This window comes from Sus scrofa, chromosome 12 (genome assembly GCF_054392235.1).
Source record: "Sus scrofa isolate SSC_HxYL_T2T_F1_AM1 chromosome 12, Sscrofa_HxYL_maternal_Yorkshire_Landrace_v2.0, whole genome shotgun sequence".
Lineage (NCBI taxonomy): Eukaryota > Metazoa > Chordata > Mammalia > Artiodactyla > Suidae > Sus > Sus scrofa.
Window position 1 is genome coordinate 20,104,992 of NC_139394.1, and position 20,349 is coordinate 20,125,340.

At 42.6% G+C, this 20,349-nt stretch overlaps 1 protein-coding gene across 25 annotated transcripts in view; it reads left to right on the plus strand.

The window, feature by feature from the left end:
* BRCA1 (BRCA1 DNA repair associated) overlaps positions 1-20,349 on the plus strand; it is a 65,223-nt gene that overhangs the window by 41,184 nt on the left and 3,690 nt on the right. For 23 of the 25 annotated variants that reach the window (XM_084984224.1, XM_084984225.1, XM_084984231.1 and 20 more), the window contains 7 exons: positions 1,921-2,111; positions 4,227-4,537; positions 8,385-8,472; positions 11,748-11,825; positions 12,322-12,362; positions 15,144-15,227; positions 19,542-19,596. In XM_084984224.1, coding sequence (XP_084840350.1) covers positions 1,921-2,111; positions 4,227-4,537; positions 8,385-8,472; positions 11,748-11,825; positions 12,322-12,362; positions 15,144-15,227; positions 19,542-19,596 — 848 coding nt within the window. Of the gene's footprint in view, positions 1-1,018; positions 3,041-3,971; positions 4,538-8,384; positions 8,473-11,747; positions 11,826-12,321; positions 12,363-15,143; positions 15,228-19,541; positions 19,597-20,349 lie in introns of those variants that run through there. The other 2 variants (XM_084984247.1, XR_014821072.1) reach the window with 2 other exon arrangements.

Below are 20,349 nucleotides of genomic sequence, written 5' to 3' on the forward strand. Positions count from 1 at the left end.
TGGCATTTGGAGGTTCCATCCTAGGGGTCAAATCGAAGCTGTAGCTGCTGGCTTATGCCACAGCCACAGCAAACACAGGATCCGAGCCTCATCTGCAACCTACACTACAGCTCACGGCAACGCCAGATCCTTAACCCATCGAGTAAGGGCAAGGATTGAAACCTGCATCCTCATGGATACTAGTCAGATTCATTAACCGCTGAGCCACAACAGGAACTCCTGAGGATATAGTTTTGAATCTGGGATAGTGACCTGGTGGCTGTGACAGAGAATGAAAAGATCTGGCCTCTCTAGGCACTAAGCCCGTATTTAGAGGTAATGACCTTATTGCCGTGCTTTAAGCAGTTGAGTTTACCACCCACTTAATATTTCAGACTAAATATTCCTCTTCCTCCTCCTCCTCTCCAGCGTACCCTGCAGAGACTTCTATTAAAGAACTTACACCCATCATGGCACAGTGGAAATGAATCCAACTAGGAACCATGAGGTTTTGGGTTTGATCCCTGGTCTCGCTCAGTGGGTTGAGGATCCGGCATTGCTGTGAGCTGTGGTGTAGGTCACAGACACAGATTGGATCTGCCATTGATTGATATGGCTGTGGCGTAGGCTGGCAGCTCCAGCTCCGATTAGACCCCTAGCCTGGAAACCTCCATATGCCACAGGTGTGGCCCTAAAAGGACAAAAAAAAAGACAAAAAATTAAAGTAAAAAAAAAAACTTACACACTGATTGAATTTCTCCCTCTACTAGACTGCTTGAGCAACAATTCTAGTCTTGCTCGACTTTTTTTTTTTTGCTGCACCTGTGGCATATAGAAGTTCCCAGGCCAGGGACTGAATCTGAGCTGAAGCTGTGACCTACACCACAGCTCTACTTTACCCACTGTGCTGGGCCAGGGATAGAACTGATGCCTCTACAGAAACAAGCAGTGGAGTCATTAACCCACTTCGTTGTAGCAGGAGCTCTAGATCTTGCTCATCTTTACTCCATGGACCCTAGAGCTTTACCGTCTGACTCAGTAAATACCCAATAATTGTTTGAATTAATTATCTGATTTCTGAGGACCTTTAAAATGATCTTATTCAGCAAAGTTCTAAACACCTGAAAGAGTAGAGGAATTACTGATTGCATATGCTCTTCTTTTTTTCTTTGTCTTTTTTTTTTTTTTTTTTCCTTTTCTAGGGCCGCACCTGAGGCATATGGAGGTTCCCAGACTAGGGGTCTAATCGGAGTTGTAGCTGCCGGCCTACGCCAGAGCCATAGCAACTCGGAATCCGAGCCTCGTCTGCGACCTACACCACAGCTCACGGCAACGCTGAATCCTTAACCCACTGAGCAAGGCCAGGGATCGAACCTGCAACCTCATGGTTCCTAGTCGGATTTGTTAACCACTGTGCCAAGACAGGAACTCCCCTGCATATGCTCTTCTATCAGTATTTTATAGCTGGCTTTTGTTTTTGGAATGACTTTGGACATTTTTGAAAAAGCATGAGGTGGTCTGAATTTTGCTAAAATTTAGGTAGAAAGAATGAATGTAGCAATGTCAAAATTAATCAACTTTCTCTTTTCATGAGAGAGCTGGTTCTCACACATGCATTTGGAACAGTGTATAGAAAATGAGTGGCAGTGGATAATTTGGTGAAATTTGCTGACATGTTTTTAACAGCTAGGAGATATACTGCCTCAGATCAGACCCAAAGGGGACATGTTATATGTCAGCTCTGACATGTTGGCGGACATCATGAATCCAGACTCCTAGGCTACCTCTTGTATTCTTTTCTGCTAATCGTTCCCAATTTCTCTGGCAGTGAGCTGTTCTACTTATGCCTTGGCTGCCTGGAAAGTGTGATCAGTCCTTTCACAAGCTGCGATGATGTGTTGTGTTTTTTTTTTTTTTTTCTCCTTTCATCCTTATTTCTAGATCTTCCACTTCTAAATCCCAGTTGTCAGATAGTAGGTGGTATATGCACAGCCCCTCTAGAAGTCTTCAGAACAGAAGCTGCCCATCTCAGGAGGAGCTCATTCCCGTTATTGATTTGGAGGAGCAACAGCTGACTACATCTGAGGCCCAAGATTCAGTGAAGCAGTCTTATTTGCCAAGACAAGATCTAGGTAATATTTTATCTTCTCTGATGGAGCAAACACTTTTATCTTACTCTGACTCTTACCTAAAGATACTCTGGTGAATCAGCTTTAAAACATAGTAGTCTGTCATGAATGCGTCCGTTATACTTAAATCCATGAGGAAAATAGATTAAATGTTGATCCAAATTGAAAACTATTACCGCTGTTCATCTGTCTATCTTGGTTTAACTCCAGCAGTTTTGAGGATGGGAGAGTCTTGGTGCTCTCCAAATATTTTACTTCAACTGTTAGATAAGAGTTCTAGGGCCTAAGGTAAAGTTTTCGGCCTGTCCTTTATTGAAAATGAGTCAGCTCTGTAAAGTAAGCTCTTGTTTCATGAATTAATGAATATAAATTGCCATGTATTTTGTGCCTTATAAATCACTGCAACTGGATGGTGTGTTTTACAGCTTGTAAATCAAAGTTTTAATCACTAAAGAAAGTTTAAAATTAATCCTCAAAAACACATTATCATAAAAGGTGCTCTTTTTGGCATCTAAATGTGGCATTTGGCCATGCTCACTAGGGTCATTTTAGGAATCTCATGCATTTTACTTAGCTGTGCATACTTGCTGATTTTCTGAAATGCTTCAGGAATGGTCTGTATTTAATTTGGTAATGATATCTGATGATTTATTAAGTGAGAAAGTTAACGACATCCTTAAGATGAAGAAACTAAAATCAAGTATTTGTCTCCTTTTCAACCTTTTTTCCTTCCTTATAAAAGTACTGTATGTTCAGTACCAAACAGTTGGAGAATATAGGTAATAAGAAATATATCTCAAACTTTATTCTTGTCATTAGTAATAAAATATTGCTATATATCTTTAGTCAGTGTACTTGAACTTTAATTTTTTATTTTTATTTTATTTTTTGTCTTTTTAGGGCCACACCAATGGCATATGAAAGTTCTCAGGGCAGGGGCTGAATCGGAACTGTAGCTGCTGGCCTATACCACAGCCAGATCCGAGCTGTGTCTGCTACCTACACCACAGCTCATGGCAACACTGGATCCTTAACCCCCTGAGTGAGTCCAGGGTTTGAATCCACATCCTCATGGATACCAGTCAGGTTTGTTAACCAGAAAGCCACGATGGGAACGCCCCTAGAGCTATTTAGCTTTTTAAAAACTATTGTTTGTGTGTGTGTGTGTGTGTGTGTGTCTATATATCTCACATTTTCTTTATCCATTCATCCACTAATAGACATCTGGATTGCTTCCACCTCTTCACTGTCGTGAATAATGCTACAGCAGACATGGGTGTGTGCATTTCTCCATTTCATTTTATTATTTTTTTGGCCATGCCCTGGGCACGTGCAAGTTCCCGGGCCAGGGATGGAACCCTCCCCACAGCAGCAATCTGCATTGCAACAGTGATAATGCCGGATCCTTAACCCACTGCACTACAGAACTCCTCTCCATTTTGTTATAATTAAATGTAATAGGTAAAGAGTATTCCATTGGAATGGATGTGGCATAATTTATTTATTTAATCTCATTATTGGACATTTAGTTTTTGTTTCTAAAACTGTGCTGTTAGAAACAATGTTGCAGTGAACATTTCTATGACTACACTTTAGCATACCACTTTCCTGTCCTTAGGACACATCTCTAAAACTAGAGTTATTGACCACAAGTATAAACTCACAAGCCTTTTGCTGTGTAACGACAAAATGGGGAGTTCACATAGTGGCTCAGTGGTGTGGAACCTGACTATTATCCATGAGGACTCGGGTTCGATCCTTGGCCTTGCTCAGTTAGTTAAGGACCTGGCAGTGCCATGAGCTATGGTGTAGGTCACAGATGCGGCACAGATCCAGCATTGCTGTGGCTGTGCCATAGGCCAGCAGCTACAGCTCTGATTCAACTCCTGGCCTGGGAACTTCCATATGCCGTGAATGCAGCCCTAGAAAGACCCCCCCCCCAAAAAAAAGCTAAATTATCCTTTAGAAAATTTAAGCTGCTTCTACCAACAGTGTTATTAGTGTACTCATTTTTCTCTTAACACAACTTAATCTTTTTTTTAATTCTTAGCAGAGAGTAGATGTTTTAATTCAAGATTCATGTCATATATATTAATCATCTTTCCTCATTCCTTTCAGAGGGAACCCCTTACCTAAAATCTGGAATCAGCCTCTTCTCTGACGACCCTGAGTCTGATCCCTCTGAAAACAGAGCCCCAGAGTCAGCTCACGTTTTCAGCACGCCACTCTCAACTTCTGCTCTGAAATTACCCCAATTTCAAGTTAAAGAATCTGCCAAGAGTCCAGCTGCTGCTCATACTACTAATACTGCAGGGTATAATGTGAGGCAAGAAAGTATGAGCAGGAAGAAGCCAGAAGTGATATCTTCAACAAAAACAAACAGCAGAAGAATATCTATTGTGGCATCAGGCTTGACTCCAAAAGAATATGTGAGTGTATCGATACCTATCTCCCTAATGACCAAGCCTTCAGTAACGTACTGCATGGTTCCTAGTCAGGTTTGTTTCTGCTGCACCGCAACAGGAACTCCTGCAAATGTTTTTAAATGGTAACTATAGGAAGAAAACTAGCAAAACAGTTCATTTCTATGTAGCTTAATTTCTCTTTCTGATTTCTGAAAATTTATACCTAGATAAAGCCGTAGCATGGATTATTTTGTGTGTTTTTACTAAAGGAAATAATTATTAAATATTAGCAGAAAGGTTATAGCTTTGATAATGATATGGAGCTTTTTAATTTTGATTTTCTTTCTATCTAAAAAGCAAGTAGGAGGGGAGTTCCCATCATGGCGCAGTGGTTAACGAATCCGACTGGGAACCATGAGGTTGCGGGTTCGGTCCCTGCCCTTGCTCAGTGGGTTAGCGATCCGGCGTTGCCGTGAGCTGTGGTGTAGATCGCAGACGCGGCTCGGATCCCACGTTGCTGCGGCTCTGGTGTAGGCCGGCGGCTACAGCTCCGATTTGACCCCTAGCCTGGGAACCTCCATATGCCGCAGGAGCGGCCAAAGAAATAGCAAAAAGACAAAAAAAAAAAAAAAAAAAAAAAAAAAAAAAAAAAATAAAAAGCAAGTAGGAGAGTTCCCTTGTAGTTAAGTAAGTTAAGGATCTGGCATTGTCACTGCTGGGGTGGGGTCACTGCTGTGGTACAGGTTTGATTCCTGGCCTGGGAACTTCCACGTGCCACAGGTGTGGTGCAGCCAAAAAGAAAAAATAAATAAATAATAATAGGAGTTCCCGTCGTGGCGCAGTGGTTAACGAATCCGACTAGGAACCATGAGGTTGCGGGTTCGGTCCCTGCCCTTGCTCAGTGGGTTAACGATCCGGCATTGCTGTGAGCTGTGGTGTAGGTTGCAGACGCGGCTCGGATCCCGCCTTGCTGTGGCTCTGGCGTAGGCCGGTGGCTACAGCTCTGATTGGACCCCTAGCCTGGGAACCTCCATATGCCGCGGGAGTGGCCCAAGAAATAGCAAAAAGACAAAAAAAAAAAAAAAATAATAATAATAATATATAAAAAAGCAAGTAAGTATGTATAGCTCTACTCTCTAGAAGGCATCTTTTCTCCAACTTTGTTCACATTTGAGTGAACTTACCAACATGATTAGCTAAATTTAAACTGGTTCTAAGTACAGTGCCAGGTAGTGGCATTTCTCCAATGTTTGTTTATCCTTATCCTGGCTTTTAACACTGTTATCCAGTAGCTTGCCCTGTCATTTCTACCCTACAGTAACCCCTCCCTATTAGGATTTTGACATCTCCTTGGGCCCTTCCTGCAGGCATTGTTTTGCATTGTGGAAAAATCCTATTCAAATAATAAGACCACTGAAACTTTGTTTCTACTTAGATTGAGTGTACATTTCAGACATCCTAGGAAATTTACCTTCCCTGTAATTAATCACCATTAATTAATCAATCATTTCATAATAAAATTGAGTGAAAATGTCTTTAAAACTATGGTAACACACCAGAGTATCAGATAGACTCAATAGTGGATTACACACTGGGAAATGCCTGTTATTCTTAAGTATCTTCCTTAATATACCTTTCCTAGGACAAACCATTTTTCATCCTAGCTCCTCCATAGGTTAGTAGCCCAGCATAAACTCTGTGGCCAGATGTGTGCTACTACTAAAAGGGCAAAGTAAGCTGTCTGCTATAGCAGATACAATGAATAAGTTCTCATCAATAATGCCAGAATTCACATCTCACAACCATGTGCCCAGAACAGCTATTTGCTCTAAAAATTCCTGCCTGTCTTTTTATATTGTTCTTGATCTTTTGCCAACACATCTGGAATTCCCATTTACTCATTGAAAACTAGCATTCCTGGAGTTCCTGTCATGGCTGAGCAGTAACAAACCTGACTAGGATCCATGAGGTTGTGGGTTCAATCCCTGCCCTCGCTTAGTGGATTAAGGATCCATCATTGCCATGAGCTGTGGTGTAGGTCGAAGATGCGGCTTGAATCTTGGTGTTGCTATGACGGTGGCATAGCTCCAATTTGTCCCCTAGTCTGGGAACTTCCATATGCCACGGGTGCAGCCCTAAAAAGCAAAAAAAAGAAAAAGAAAAGAAAAGAAAATTAGCATTCCTGGAGTTCACTGGTGGCTTAGTGGTTAAAGATTTGGCATTGTCACTGCCGTGGCTCTGATTCGATCCCTGACCTAGGAAATTCCCCATGCCATGGGGCATGGCCAAAAAAAAAGAAAATTAGCATTCCTTATTCCTTTGTTTTGTGAGCTCAGCTTTTCAGAGAAGGTTAATATGATCTCATCTTTCTTTCCATGGGCAATCTTGAACTGCCGATGAGACCGTAAGTGGCCTGGGTATGTGTTTTCTTTAAACAGCAAAGAAGAAAACTTTTCAGCTCTATTCAGACTTGCTGAAGTGTGGTAAATTTATTATGAAAGCTGCTGACTGTGTTACACATGATTAATTCTGAAGTCCATATTAAGATGATCTTTTTAGCAGTTGCTCTTCTAACTGAACACTGTTTCCAGGCTGGGATTTCAGCAATTAATCAGTTCGGAATTGCTAATGATCCTGGCAGAGGGCAGTGGCAAAAGGGGGAGGATGTCATTAGTTTCTCCAGCTTGCCTTCTTCAGTGCCCTGTGGCAGTGTGGAATGAGGCAGCATGAAAGAAAGATGGCCCAATCTCTACTGCATCTTGTGCAGCACATAAATACTGGTGTGGGGGGCGATGGCTGGTAAATGATGGCCCTTGGTAAACAAAGTCATTTACCAAGCAGTAGCTACTAATTATGTCAACTGTGTCCATAATAGATCTGGTTAATTTCTTTTACTGCCCACTGATTTTTATTTGGTTGATAGATAATAGCTGGAAGGCTCTAGATTTCTTTTGAAAAGACTATGAGTCTCTTCCAATCCTTCTTAAAAGGAATTGATAGTTTTTGCACTGACCTTTAGAAGCATCTTTTTGTTTGGTTGGTTTGTTTTGGTTTTTTTGGCCACACCCATGGCATATAGTTCCTGGGCCAGGAATCAAACCTGTGCCACAGCAGTGACCCAAGCTACTCTAGTGACAATACTGGATCCTTAACCTACTGCGCTGCAAGAGAACTCCAGAAGCATCTTGACTCAAATGTTTCGAAACTGTCAGCAGGTTCTATTTCTTAAGCCACATATCTGAGCAAAACACTCCGTATAGGCTAGTTACCTCTCAGTTTATAAAGTTTAGGCAAATAAATCTAAATTATAGTATAATAGCATCACTCTGCAAAGAAACTGTCTTAAGGAATCAATTGATATCTGTTATTAAAGGGAAAATTAATATTTTGAATCCCTGATTATAATTCCATGTCTGCTAGCAGACTACTTTAGAATTTCTTCCTCTGATTTGTACATTATTTTTATTAAATTACTATCTATTTTGAAACTAGAGTCATTTTAGAATTAAAAAGGAGGAGTTTCCATCATGGCGCAGCAGAAACGAATCCGACTAGGAACCATGAGAATTTGGAGTTCCACCCCTGGCCTTGCTCAGTGGGTTGAGGATCCCGCATTGCCGTGAGCTGTGGTATAGGTCGCTGACGAGGCTCGGATCTGGCGTTGCTGTGGCTGTGGTGTAGGCTGGCAGCTGTAGCTCCAATTAGACCCCTAGCCTGGGACCCTCCATGTGTCGCAGGTGCGGCCCTAAAAAGCAAAAAAAAAAAAAAGAATAAAAAAGATGTACCTTTTGTGAGAAAAACGGAGATAATTAATACTCAAGCTGTGTACCAGAGGTAATTTATTATAATGTAATATCTGATTTGATTTCAGACGCTGGTACAGAAGTTTGCCAGAAAACATTACATCACTTTAACTAATCTAATTACTGAAGAGACTACTCATGTCATTATGAAAACAGGTATACCAAGGGCCTTTACCTATGTTGCATCTATTATGTAAAACTGTATGAAGAAATGAGAGTGTTAAGCATAGCATGGATGATAACCTTCCAATAGTCAGTCAGTTATTACATAATTAAAATAATAGTTTTGCTACTTCCTGACCCCTTTTTATTTTGGGTTAGGGTTCGGGGAGTGGTGAGCCAGAACGATGAATACTTCTCCTAGTCCACCCAGCCTGGTTGCACTGTGTGTGAGTTTTCTGGTAGGGCAGAGCCCAAGTCCTGGGGGGAACAAATAGGGCAAAGAAGAGAATGAGCAGAAGTGATCCTTCACGTTAAATCACGGCAGTTGGGGAAGTTCCCTTGTGGCACAGAAGGTTAAGAAGGCCCAGATTGTCAGAGTTCCCGTCGTGGCGCAGTGGTTAACGAATCTGACTAGGAACCGAGAGGTTGCAGGTTTGGTCCCTGGCCTTGCTCAGTGGGTTAAGGATCCGGCGTTGCTGAGAGCTGTGGTGTAGGTCACAGATGTGGCTCGGATCCCACATTGCTGTGGCTCTGGCGTAGGCTGGCAGCTACAGCTCTGATTAGACCCCTAGCCTGGGAAATTCCATATGCTGCAGGAATGGCCCAAAAAATGGCAAAAAGACAAAAAAAAAAAAGAAGGCCCAGGTCATGGTGTGGGTTCCATCCCTGGCCCAGGAATGTCCACATGCCAAGGGAGCAGCCCCCTCAAGAAACATCTGGGCAATTGGAATCCCTTGCTCCAAGTCCTCACTCCACCCAAACACCTAGTTTGAGTGTAGTTGAGAGTTTTTCAGGAAGCAAGTCCAGTTATCAGCTCTGAGATGGCCTAGCATATGCAAAAGGAAAAAAAGAAGGGAAAAATTCTTTTGTCCAACACCTTCTTTTTAAATCTTAAACACGACCTATGTGTTGATTAAAGAGACCTCAGAAGCTTTTAGTTGACTATAAATAAATCTGAGTAAACATTTCAGGGCTGCTAACAAAGCTTCTTTGAAATTGGGCCTTATTGATACAAGCCTAATGTCCAGAGCAAGTGAGGTGATGCTCTCGACCCCTTACCCCACCTCCAGCGGGACTAGAGCAACCACCTGGGAGGTGTGGAAACCTAAGATCTTAGAAGTTCTGAGGCTCTGTTTTGAGCACCATGCCTTCTTTTCAAGCTGGTCATTTGTCCAGAGGTAGATGATGAGAATGGGGAAAAGGAATTCACAGCAATGTCATTTGAGGAACAAATGAAGGAATGAAAAGGCTTAAGGAGCAAGAAAGATGCAAGCTGTTGCATTTGGAGTGGATAAGCAATGAGATCCTGCTGTATAGCCCAGAGAACTCTATCCAGTCACTTGTGATGGAACATGATGGAGGATAATGTGAGCAAAAGAATGTATATGACTGGGTCGCTCTGCTGAATTACAGTAGAAATTGACAGAACACTGTAAATCAACTATAATGGAAGAAATTAAAATCCTAAAAAAGGGGAGGCGAGCCAACAACTGTCTTCAAAAGTCTGAAGAGTTGTCATCTGGAAGAGGAGTTGGACTCATTCACGAGCTCCCAAAAGCAAAGACTGCTACCTGTAGCACACAGAAGATGCAGACTGTAGCTCAACTGTTAAAACCTCCCTTGGAGTCCCGTCGTGGCACAGCAGAAATGAATCCGACTAGGAACCATGAGGTTGCAGGTTCGATCCCTGGCCTTGCTCAGTGGGATAAGGATCCAGTGTTGTCATGGGCTGTGGTGTAGGTCACAGACATGGCTTGGCTCTGGCATTGCTGTGGCTCTGGTGTAGGCCGGCAGCTGTAGCTCCGGTTAGACCCCTAGCCTGGGAGCCTCTATATGCCTTGGGTGCGACCCAAAAAGACAAAAGACAAAAAAAAAAACCTCCCTAACAAAATGGGCTCTCTGGAAATGCAGTGGTCTTCTCAAGGATGTTTCTGTTCTTACAGCTGTGGGTGCTTAAGCATAGGGTCCAGACCTCTTGGCAGGGACACATTGCCTTAGAACTTCTAAGATCTTAGGTTTCTACTGTAAAAAGATCATACCACAGGGTCAGAGGATAATGCTTGTGAGAACCAGATGACATAACAAGGTACCAGTACTGTGAACTAAGTACTGTTTTAGAGGGGAATGTAATCAAACTTTAATGTATCTTAAGCTATGGGTTTGGATCCGGCTGCTGAAAGATAAAAGAAAACTTTAAAATGCAAATTAAAGTAGTCAATCTTTAAACTCAAAGGCTCTACATGTGCTACTTTTAAGCTAAAAGTGAGCTAAAATTTCTGAGTTTGAAGCATGTTATTAAATCAACCTTTCCCAGCAGTTAAACAAAAAGCTTTAAAAATTGTGAACAAAGAAAAAGGATTTTTTAAAATTTGTGAAGAATTCTGTTAGGGAAAATAGATGCTACTGGCAGATGGCCTGCTGTGTTTAGGATTTAGTTAAATCCATTTCTCCTGTTTAAAACTAAGTGTTCTTTCCTGAGTTTGCTTAGTCTTTCAAAGGGGCCTTTGAAACACTAAGAAATAAACAGAAGTGATTCTTCAGCTACTGCTTTCTGAAATACCTATATCAAAAAGAGGAAAGCTGTGGAAATACGATAATTCTCTGTCCCTTGCAGAAGAATTAGGAATTGGGGGTTAGAATTCCCCAAGAAAAGTTCTAGGGGTGAAAATTCACATCTTACGTTGACATTTCAAATTTAGGATTTCAGCAGTTCCCTTCATGGCTCAGCGGTTAACGATCCCAACTAGGCTCCATGGGGATTTGGGTTCGATCCGTGGCCTCACTCAGTGGGTTAGGGTCTGGCGTTGCTGTGAGCTGTGGTATAGGCCAGCAGCTGCGGCTCTGATTCCACCCTTAGCCTGGGAACCTCCACATGCTGCAGGTGTGGGCACCCCCCCCCCGAAAAAAATTAGGATTTCGGCAACACTGGTGTCTTTTCCTTTCACGTGTTGTCATCCAGTAAAATCAGTCTTCCATACACACACATCGATACTGCCGGCATAGCACAGTGACAGACATCTTTGGCCAGCCTTGGCAGAAGCAGCCGTTTACTGTGATCTTAACTTCGTATTGGCCTTCTTCAGGCTTCCAAAGAAGCTGGTTGTAATTAGGGATGTTTCCAGCCTCTGAGTCTATCACCAGGGATGCTGGAATCATCCATCCAGATTGATCCCAATTAGCATAAGGAGCTGGGGCTCTCTAGCTTCTAATAGCAGCCCTTCCTGATTTGTTTTCAATTTCTAATCCTTCGGATGTTTTCCGTTCTGCAGATGCTGAGTTTGTGTGTGAACGGACACTGAAATATTTTCTGGGAATTGCAGGAGGAAAATGGGTAGTTAGCTATTTTTGTAAGTACTGGATAATTTCTCCCCTCCTCCCTTTAACACCTCAGAATTGCATTTTGACACCTAACATTCTAACACCTCAGGTTTTTTTGCTGATGTTGAATCTGAATTACCAAAAGGTCTTTAATGGTAACACTGAACTAGCTTTATCTTTAATGCATATCTCTTGGTTCAGATAAGCTGGTGATGTTAGGAAAAATGGATTTCTTTTTATAACTACCAGGACCTAATCTGCTCCTAGCAATGTTAGCAGATGAACTAGGGATATATTTAATCGTAGGCAGAAATCCATGTACAGCAGGCACTTTTATAATGTTTAAATTAAGTGTCAACGGTGTCTCCAGAAGGAAATCTATTAAGAAGCTATGGCTTTATAGAGAAAGAACTTCGTATTCAGTGTTATTTTTTCCACACTCTTCTGTGAATCACCCCATCATCCATCTCCGTGAAAGGAGGTCTTTTGCTCTTGTGTGACCTGTCTTTTCTTTGATCTCTCTAGGGGTGACCCAGTCTATTAAAGAAGGAAAGATGCTGGATGAGGTAGGTACTTGATGTTACAAGCTAATCAAAAAGTCTTGGTCCCTTGAGTCACATGGTCACTGAAAATTTATCTGCTTCCTTCCTTGCACTACTTTCTAAAATTTTTCCTTGACCATGTGAATCAAGAATTATGTATTAGTTCCCGTCGTGGTGCAGCGGAAACGAATCCGACTAGGAACCATGAGGTTGTGGGTTCGATCCCTGGCCTTGCTCAGTGAGTTAAGGACCCGGCGTTGCCGTGAGCGGTGGTGTAGGCTGCAGATGCGGCTCAGCAGCTGTAGTTCTGATTTGATCCCTAGCCTGGGAACCTGCATATGCCTTGGGTTGCAGCCCTAAAAAGCAAAAAAAAAAAAAAAAGGAGTTATGCAGAGCAAACTATTAAATTCTGTGTTTTCTGTGCTCTTACTCATTTGTTGAAATTTCAATAGAAACAAATCTTTTCTCAGAGGAAGGAAAAGGAATTTATAAAGTTTCGAGAGAAGATTCAGAAGCACAAGAAACAGGCCCACCTAAATCTTAGAGGCATATACCTTTGTAGAAAACTCCTTGTTCACAGTTGAAGAAAAATCCTTCCTATTAATATGCAAATATATCTGTTTAGAAATTGATTCCTTCAAAGAGATGTGACTCTATGATACTGAGAACAGTGAGGTAAATAAGATAAGAGTGTAGGAGGAGGAATAATTTTAGAACAGCCACCTAAGAGCTGCTGTCAACAACAGATCAAGCAAAAATAAAATTAGCAAAAGCAGTTTTAAACTATTATGTGCTATTCAGCATATTCATAATTAATTCAATGATGTTTTTCTTGGTTTTCATTCAGTGACTTGTATCATTGGGACCCTACTATGTGCTGGGCACCAGGGATATAACAGTAAACAAGACTGATAGGTCCCTGCTCTGGTGGGATTCATGTTCTTTTGAGGGATGATACATAGTAAATAAAGACATGTTTAAGGAGTTCCTTGGTGGCTCAGCACATTAAGGATCCATCGTTATCACTGTTGTGGCTTTGTTTACTGCTATGGCATGGATTCAGTCCGTGGCCCAGGAACTTCCACATGCATGGCCAAAAAAGAAAAAGAGGAGTTCCCACTGTGCCACAGTGGATTAAGAGCCCCACTGCAGCAGCTCAGGTCACTGCAGAGGTGCAGATTTGATCCCCCAAACTGCATAATGGATTAAAGGATCTGGCATTGCTGCAGCTGTGGCAGGTCACAGCTGCAGCTGGAATTCAATCCCTGACCCTGGAACTTCCACATGCCATGGGTGTGGCTATTTAAAAAAAAAAAAAAAAAGTGGAGGGCAATTCCTATTGTGGCTTATCGCGTTATGAACCTGACTAGTATCCATGATAATACAGGTTCAATCCCTGACCCACTCAGTGGGTTAAGGATCCAGCGCTGCCATGAGCCATGGTGTAGCTCGCAGAAGCAGCTTGGATCCTGCATTGCTGTTGCTGTGGCATAGGCTGGCAGTTGCAGCTCTGATTCAACCCCTAGCCTGGTAACTTCCATGTGCCGCAGATGCGGCCTGAAAAGCAAAAAATAAAAAAAAAAATTTTTTAAAAGAATGAAAAAAAAAAAAAAAAACCAGGCTAATGTAGCTGGGCGGTAGTAATTCGTGAACCACCTGTAAAGGAGTAGATGCTAGACAAGGAGTTGGAGAAGGTCATAGACAAGGATTTGGTGTAAGTTGTGGGAAGGAATTTGGATTTTATCTGTAGGGTAAGGAGGCCTGGAGATGGTAAGAGTCTGGTTCGAGGTTTGTTTGGAGATAGGATTTGCTAATGGGTTAAATCGGAGGATAAGGTGAAGACGGAGGAAAAGGTGAAGACGGGAGTTGAGGGAGTAACTCAGATTTTTGGCCTGAACAATGGAGTGGATGTTAGTGATGCTAATTAGAAAGGAAAACATGGGGGAGGAGCTTCCTGGGAGGGGAAAGAGCCAGAGGCTGGAGTAGAATCTAGAGCTCTCTTTCAGATACATGGATATTCGGGTAGAGAGGTTACTAGCAGGTACAATCAGGATTAAATTTGAGGGTTGTTTTCAAATATATGACATGTTTATCACTAGACTCTTCTCACTCACATGACCAGAAAATGTTAGTAGTTCTTTCCCCTGATAACAGCCTGTGATTATATTCATGACTCTATTTTTCTTCACAATACTCTTGGTAGCAGATGTGATCTCCCCTACAATCTGAGTTTCAATAAGAATTGTTTCTAAGCGCTCTTCCCCCCCAAACCCTAATCTCCCCAGTCCTGTTATTTTTTACTCCTTCATCTTTGACCAGTCAAAATAGTGATTATGAAAAGCCTCTTATTTTTTTAGTGTATTAAATGTGTATGTGTCATATTGGTTTCATTAACTGTAAATCTATCAATGGAAACCTGAGAAGCCCTTATTTCTTTAGATGGTAATACGCATTGATTTAAGAGATCGTGAATTCTCCAGTTACCTTTATAACAGCACAATATTAGTGGTTTAATCTAAATGTTAAGTGAATGTTTGGAGAGGAGATAGCTGTTGAAAATTAAAATGCATTAAATCCCAGTGAGGTGAAAAGCCAATTGTGATGTGCTTCAGTGAATTGATTTCAGCAGCGGAAATGCTGGTCATTTCATGCAATTCACCAAAAAAGGATGATTTTTTTTAGAGGGGTAGGGGTTTCAAAACTGCCTGGTAATTCTTGACTCCTTAAATATGACATGTCTCCTGTTTCCACTGAAGGAAGCTTCTCTTTCTCTGACCTCTGTGGTTTGGGCTTGGTTTCTTTCAGCATGATTTTGAAGTCAGAGGAGATGTTGTCAATGGAAGGAACCACCGAGGTCCAAAGCGAGCAAGAGAATCCCAGGACAGAAAGGTAAAGCCCTCCTCCCCCAAGTTGACCAGAAACCCACCCACCCGGTGCATTCCTGCCCTCTTGTGGAGATGGTCTCCTTCTCCTTGTAAGGAGCCTGACATTCTCACTGCTGGAACACCAGCTGGGTGCTTTCATTAGGGGCTGCTTTAGTTCTCCTGGCCCAATGAGGTAAATACGTAGTCATTCCTCAGTACTCTTGGGGGGGTTCGTAGCAGGACCCCCTGCGGATACCAAAATCCAAGGATACGCAAGTCTCTTTTATAAAATGGTAGAGCATTTGCATATAAAATCCCCCCATGTATTTTAAAATCAACTCTAGATTACTTATAATACCTAATACAGACAGTGTAAATGCTATATAAAAAATAGGTGCCAAAGAGAATTTCAAGGTGTTCCCAGGTGGCACAGTGTGGTAAGGATCCTGCGTTGTCACTGCAGTGGTACGAGTTCAGTCCCTTACCCAGGAACTTCTGCATGCCATGTACATAGCCACCCCACCCCCACCCCCGCCACCAAAAAAAGCAAATTCAAGTTGTGCTTTGGGAAATTTCTGAATTTTTTTCCCCCAAATATTTTCCATCAGCTGTCTGTTGAATCTGTGGACATGAAACTTATTGGATACAGTGGCCAACTCTATTTTTCCATTTATGAATGAGGGAGCTTAGAGGTTTAGAGAGGTTGTATAATTTGGATTTCATTCTAGGGTGCAAATCTCAGCTGATAAGTGGCAGAGCTGGGATTTGAGATGTGAATCTAAAAGCTTTGCTCTTTCTGCTTCACGGTGGTGTTTTTCTCAAAGCACTGAGGTGAGTGCCGTGAAGTGGTTGCACCCACTGTTCTCTGTGGAAGCACAGAAGGGAAGTTAATTGATGATCAATAGCTGGCATCTATGTAATGGTCAGTGTATGCTAGAGACTGCTCCAAACACTCGACCCTATTTTAACTAATTAACAATTTTACAGCAACACTATGAGGTGTGTACTATAATTATGCCTATTTTATAGGCAAGAAAATTAAGGCTCAAAGAGGTTGAGTAGGCGTTCTCTTGTGGCACAGTGGGTTAAGGATCCAGTGCAGTGGCTCAAGTCCCTGTTGTGGCACGGGTTTGATCCCTGGCCCAGGATACTCTACGTGCCACAGGTATGGCCAAAAAAATTTTTTTAAATAAAAAAATAGGAGTGCCTGCTGTGGCGCAACAGGATCAGTGGCATCTCTGCAATGCCAGGATATAGGTTCGATCCCTGGCCCAGCACAATGGGTTAAAGGATCCAGCATGGCTGCAGCTTCTGCCTAAGTCATAACTGGGGCTCGGATCTGATCCCTGGCCTCAGAGCAACCAAAAATGAAAAAAAAAAAAAAATAGATAAATAAATTAAGAAATAAGATATAGAGGAGTTCCCGTTGTGGCTCAGCAGGTTAAGAACCCAACTGGTCTCTATAAGGATGCAGGTTCGATCCCTGGCCTCGCTCAGTGGGTTAAGGATGTGGCGTTGCTGCAAGCTGCGACATAGGTCACAGATGTGTCTTGGATCTGTCTTGGCTGCGGCTGTGTCGGAGGCCAGCATTTCCAGCTCCAATTCAACCCTTGGCCTGGGAACGTCCATATGCCACAGGTGCAGCCCTAAAAAATAAATAAAGTATCTTGCCCAGGCTCACACAGCTAGTAATGAATCCACAGCTAGAGAAGCTGAACCCAGGCACTCTACCTCCAGAATCTGAGCTCTTAATGATAGTACATAATTTCCTGCAAAGTTATAGGTTGCACAAAGAAGAAAAACCTATTATTCTAACAACTTTACAAATGAAGGACTAGAGGCCCAGGAAGATTCAGTGACTTCTTCCTCAGATCATACTATAGCAGATGATGCAGCCAAACGCTCTCTCGGGAAGAAGTCTAGGCAGGATTTCACACCTGCCTGTCAGGCCTGAGCTGGCGGCTCTCTCGGGTCACTGACTGGGTGCTTATGCTCCTGGTCTGTATTGCTTCCTTTTTCAAGGGTGCACCACTGGGCATTTCAGATCGTCCCCATATGGAGCACTTCCTGTCCCTTTATAGAACTTGGGAGAGAACCAACAGAAGTGATTTTCTAAGGAAAACTGCTTTGGGAAATGATCACAAATCAAGCCTTGGAGCACTGAACCCTTGAGGTCAGCCCACCCTCACCCTCTGAGCCTATCAAGTAACTTCCGGATGCCAGGAAGCACTGCCGGCCCTGTTTCTGCCTCTGCCTGCACCCCCAGGGGAACTCTGTGTGAGCCAGCCATTTGTTTTTATTCCCCTGGATGCAAGACAGAATCAGCACCAGATTCTTCCCTCCTTGAAAGGAAATTGCAGCATTTGGGTTTTTTTTTTCCTACATTGGATGTGGCAATGATAGAAAGTGCCTGGTCAGAGTCAAATTCTGAAGACACCAAGTGTCACCATAGTGTTTTCCCGTGAAAGAGAAATGTGTTTATAGAGGTGAACTTTCAGATTTCTCATCTTGTAACTAGTCATCCTCATCAGTGAGTGTCAACCTGGATGTAAAAATTCCTAATCTTATATACTTTTCTCCACCACATTTGGCTCCAGCTGGCCACCTGGGGAAAACTTTGAGCTTTACGAACATCTGGGTCCTGTCGTCAGGTAGGGGTACAGTTTATTCATACAGATGCTGAGAATGACACAGATGGCGGCTGTCACAACAGAAGTAGGCTTGTCCTGCTGTCCGTCCTCATTCCTCTGGCTGAGGTTGAAATGGAGGGCAGTGGGCATTTCCTAAAAGGCCACCATGTGTTTTTAGTTTCCTAAATGCTATGTATCCAGTCAACTGACATAAATTTCGATTTCTTCTTTTAAAATGATACCCAAGTCTTTCCCTCAGGACCTGTGCCAAAGCAGCAGAGTAGCCACCAAGCCACACAAGGCTGTTCACATTTGAATTAACTAAAATTAAATAAAATGGGAAGTTTAGTTCCTCACTCACCCTAACCACATTTCAGGTGCTCAGTAGTTACATGTTACCACCTAAATATAGAAGAAAGTTCTTTTGGACAGTCTATCAAGCATTGTAAGTGGAAGAAGTGCCAGCAAGGTGCAGTATGATCTGTGTCCTCTGGAAATGAGGCAGTCAGCTCAGTGAGGAGAGGCAGAATTAGACTTCCCTTGTAGATGAAAAACGACTTAGGTTGCCTGAAAGAACAGTGGCCATTCAATCACAGAGCAGTGTGAAGGCAGGAATAAATGTTCAGGGACCAGAAGAAAAGGCATATGTATATATAATAAACATACACCTCTCTGCCAATTAGAGTCAGGGTTAGCAATGATGTGTCAAATCTAGATAAACATCAAACTTCAGCTAATGGCTTGAATCTCTTTCCATCTAAGCCTTTTATTAAACATAGAGAGGGACCAAATTTTTTTCTTTTCATCTCTAATAAGAAGTAAAGTCACCTGCAAAGGTTATCAGAGAAGAGCCTGGAGCCTGGGCCTGATTGGTGGCAAGATGGGATGCTCAGCCCTTGAATGACAAAGAATGGCTGTATACCTACACACCTGAAAAAAGTCTTCTAGCTAAGCAATGAGATCCTGCTGTACAGCACTGGGAACTATATCTAGTCACTTATGATGGAGGATAATGTGAGAAAAAGAATGTATATATGTATGTATGACTGCGTTACCTTGCTGTACAGTAGAAAATTGACAGAACACTGTAAATCAGATATAATGGAAAAAGTAAAAATCATTTAAAATAAAGGAAAAAAAGGAAAAAAAAAAGTCTTCTAAAATCCATCAGTGTTTTGGACATGGGTTCATTGTCTCTGGGAAGTAGCAGCAGAAATTTTCAGGTGGCAAAGGGAAAGTTCTGCATTTTCAAGAGTCTCTGGAGTTCCCTGGTGGCTCAGGAGGTTAAAGATCCAGCATTGTCACTGCTCTGGCTCAGGTCTCTGTTGTGTGGTTTCAATCCCTGGCCTAGGAATTTCTATGTGCCATAGGGGGTGGCCAAAAAAAAAACCAAAAAAAAAATTTGAGAGTCTCTTGGGAGTTCCCATTGTGGCTCAGTGGTAACAAACCCAACTAGTATCCATGAGAATGTGGGTTCGATTCCTGGCCTCACTCAGTGAGTTAAGGATCCAGTGTTGCTGTGGCTGTGGTATAGATCTGGCAGCTGCAGCTCCGATTCAACCCCTAGCCCAGGAACCAGGAACTTCCATATGCTGCAGGTAGGGCCCTTGAAAAAAAAAATTGAGAGTCTCTATACTACTTTATATATATTCCCTATTTTTTCTAACTAGTTTCTTTCTGTCTATCCTTCTGTCCCTTTCTTCTCCCAGATCTTCAAGGGCCTAGAAATTTGTTGCTGTGGACCCTTTACCAACATGCCCACAGGTAAGAACTGCCTGGTCCAGCACCAGCCTTTCCCTTCCATCATAGGGCATTATAGGAGACAGCATCTTGGGGCGGGTTCCCTCAGATGGATGAGATATTCTAGAGGTTATTCTATTTCTCTGTCACCCAACAGATGAAACTGTACCTCAGTATTACCCTATGGCAAAAAAACTAGCCCTGCGCCCCTTCTTAGGAGCTGGAAGGCAGTGGAGAGTTAGGATCTAGGACGCAGTGTTCTGTGCTCCGTGGGGTAGAGCTGCTTTTACTACCCTTTTGATCTAAGAAAGAGGGGAAATAATAAGTTGGAGAGAAGAAAGAAGATACCTTTGGGTTTGTAATTGTCAAGAAAGGATTCTGCTCCTCCTAAACCATCTTCATTTGATACAGAGACAAAAGCCCAGCAGCTGCATAAGCCCTGTGGGCCTGGAGCCTCACACAGGCCCAGAGCAGAGGAAGACTCTTGATGAACATTTTCTAATTAAATTTGACACTGAATGTGATGTTATGTTTAGGTGTGCCCTGGGGCCTAACTCCAGAGTTGTGTGGCGCTGAGGCCCTGGCATGTGTATAGATTTGGTTCATTCTTTTCCAAACAAAAACTACCTGCCTTTGCCTCTGTGCCCACTTCTGCCCCGACGATCAGGTCCTCTTACTCCCCCACAGACGGCCTTGGCGTCTGGTCAGGGACAGATGAGCGGCAGCAGGAGAGCCTGGCAAAGTAATTTTGCTTCGGTCTTCTTTATTGGTTATCGA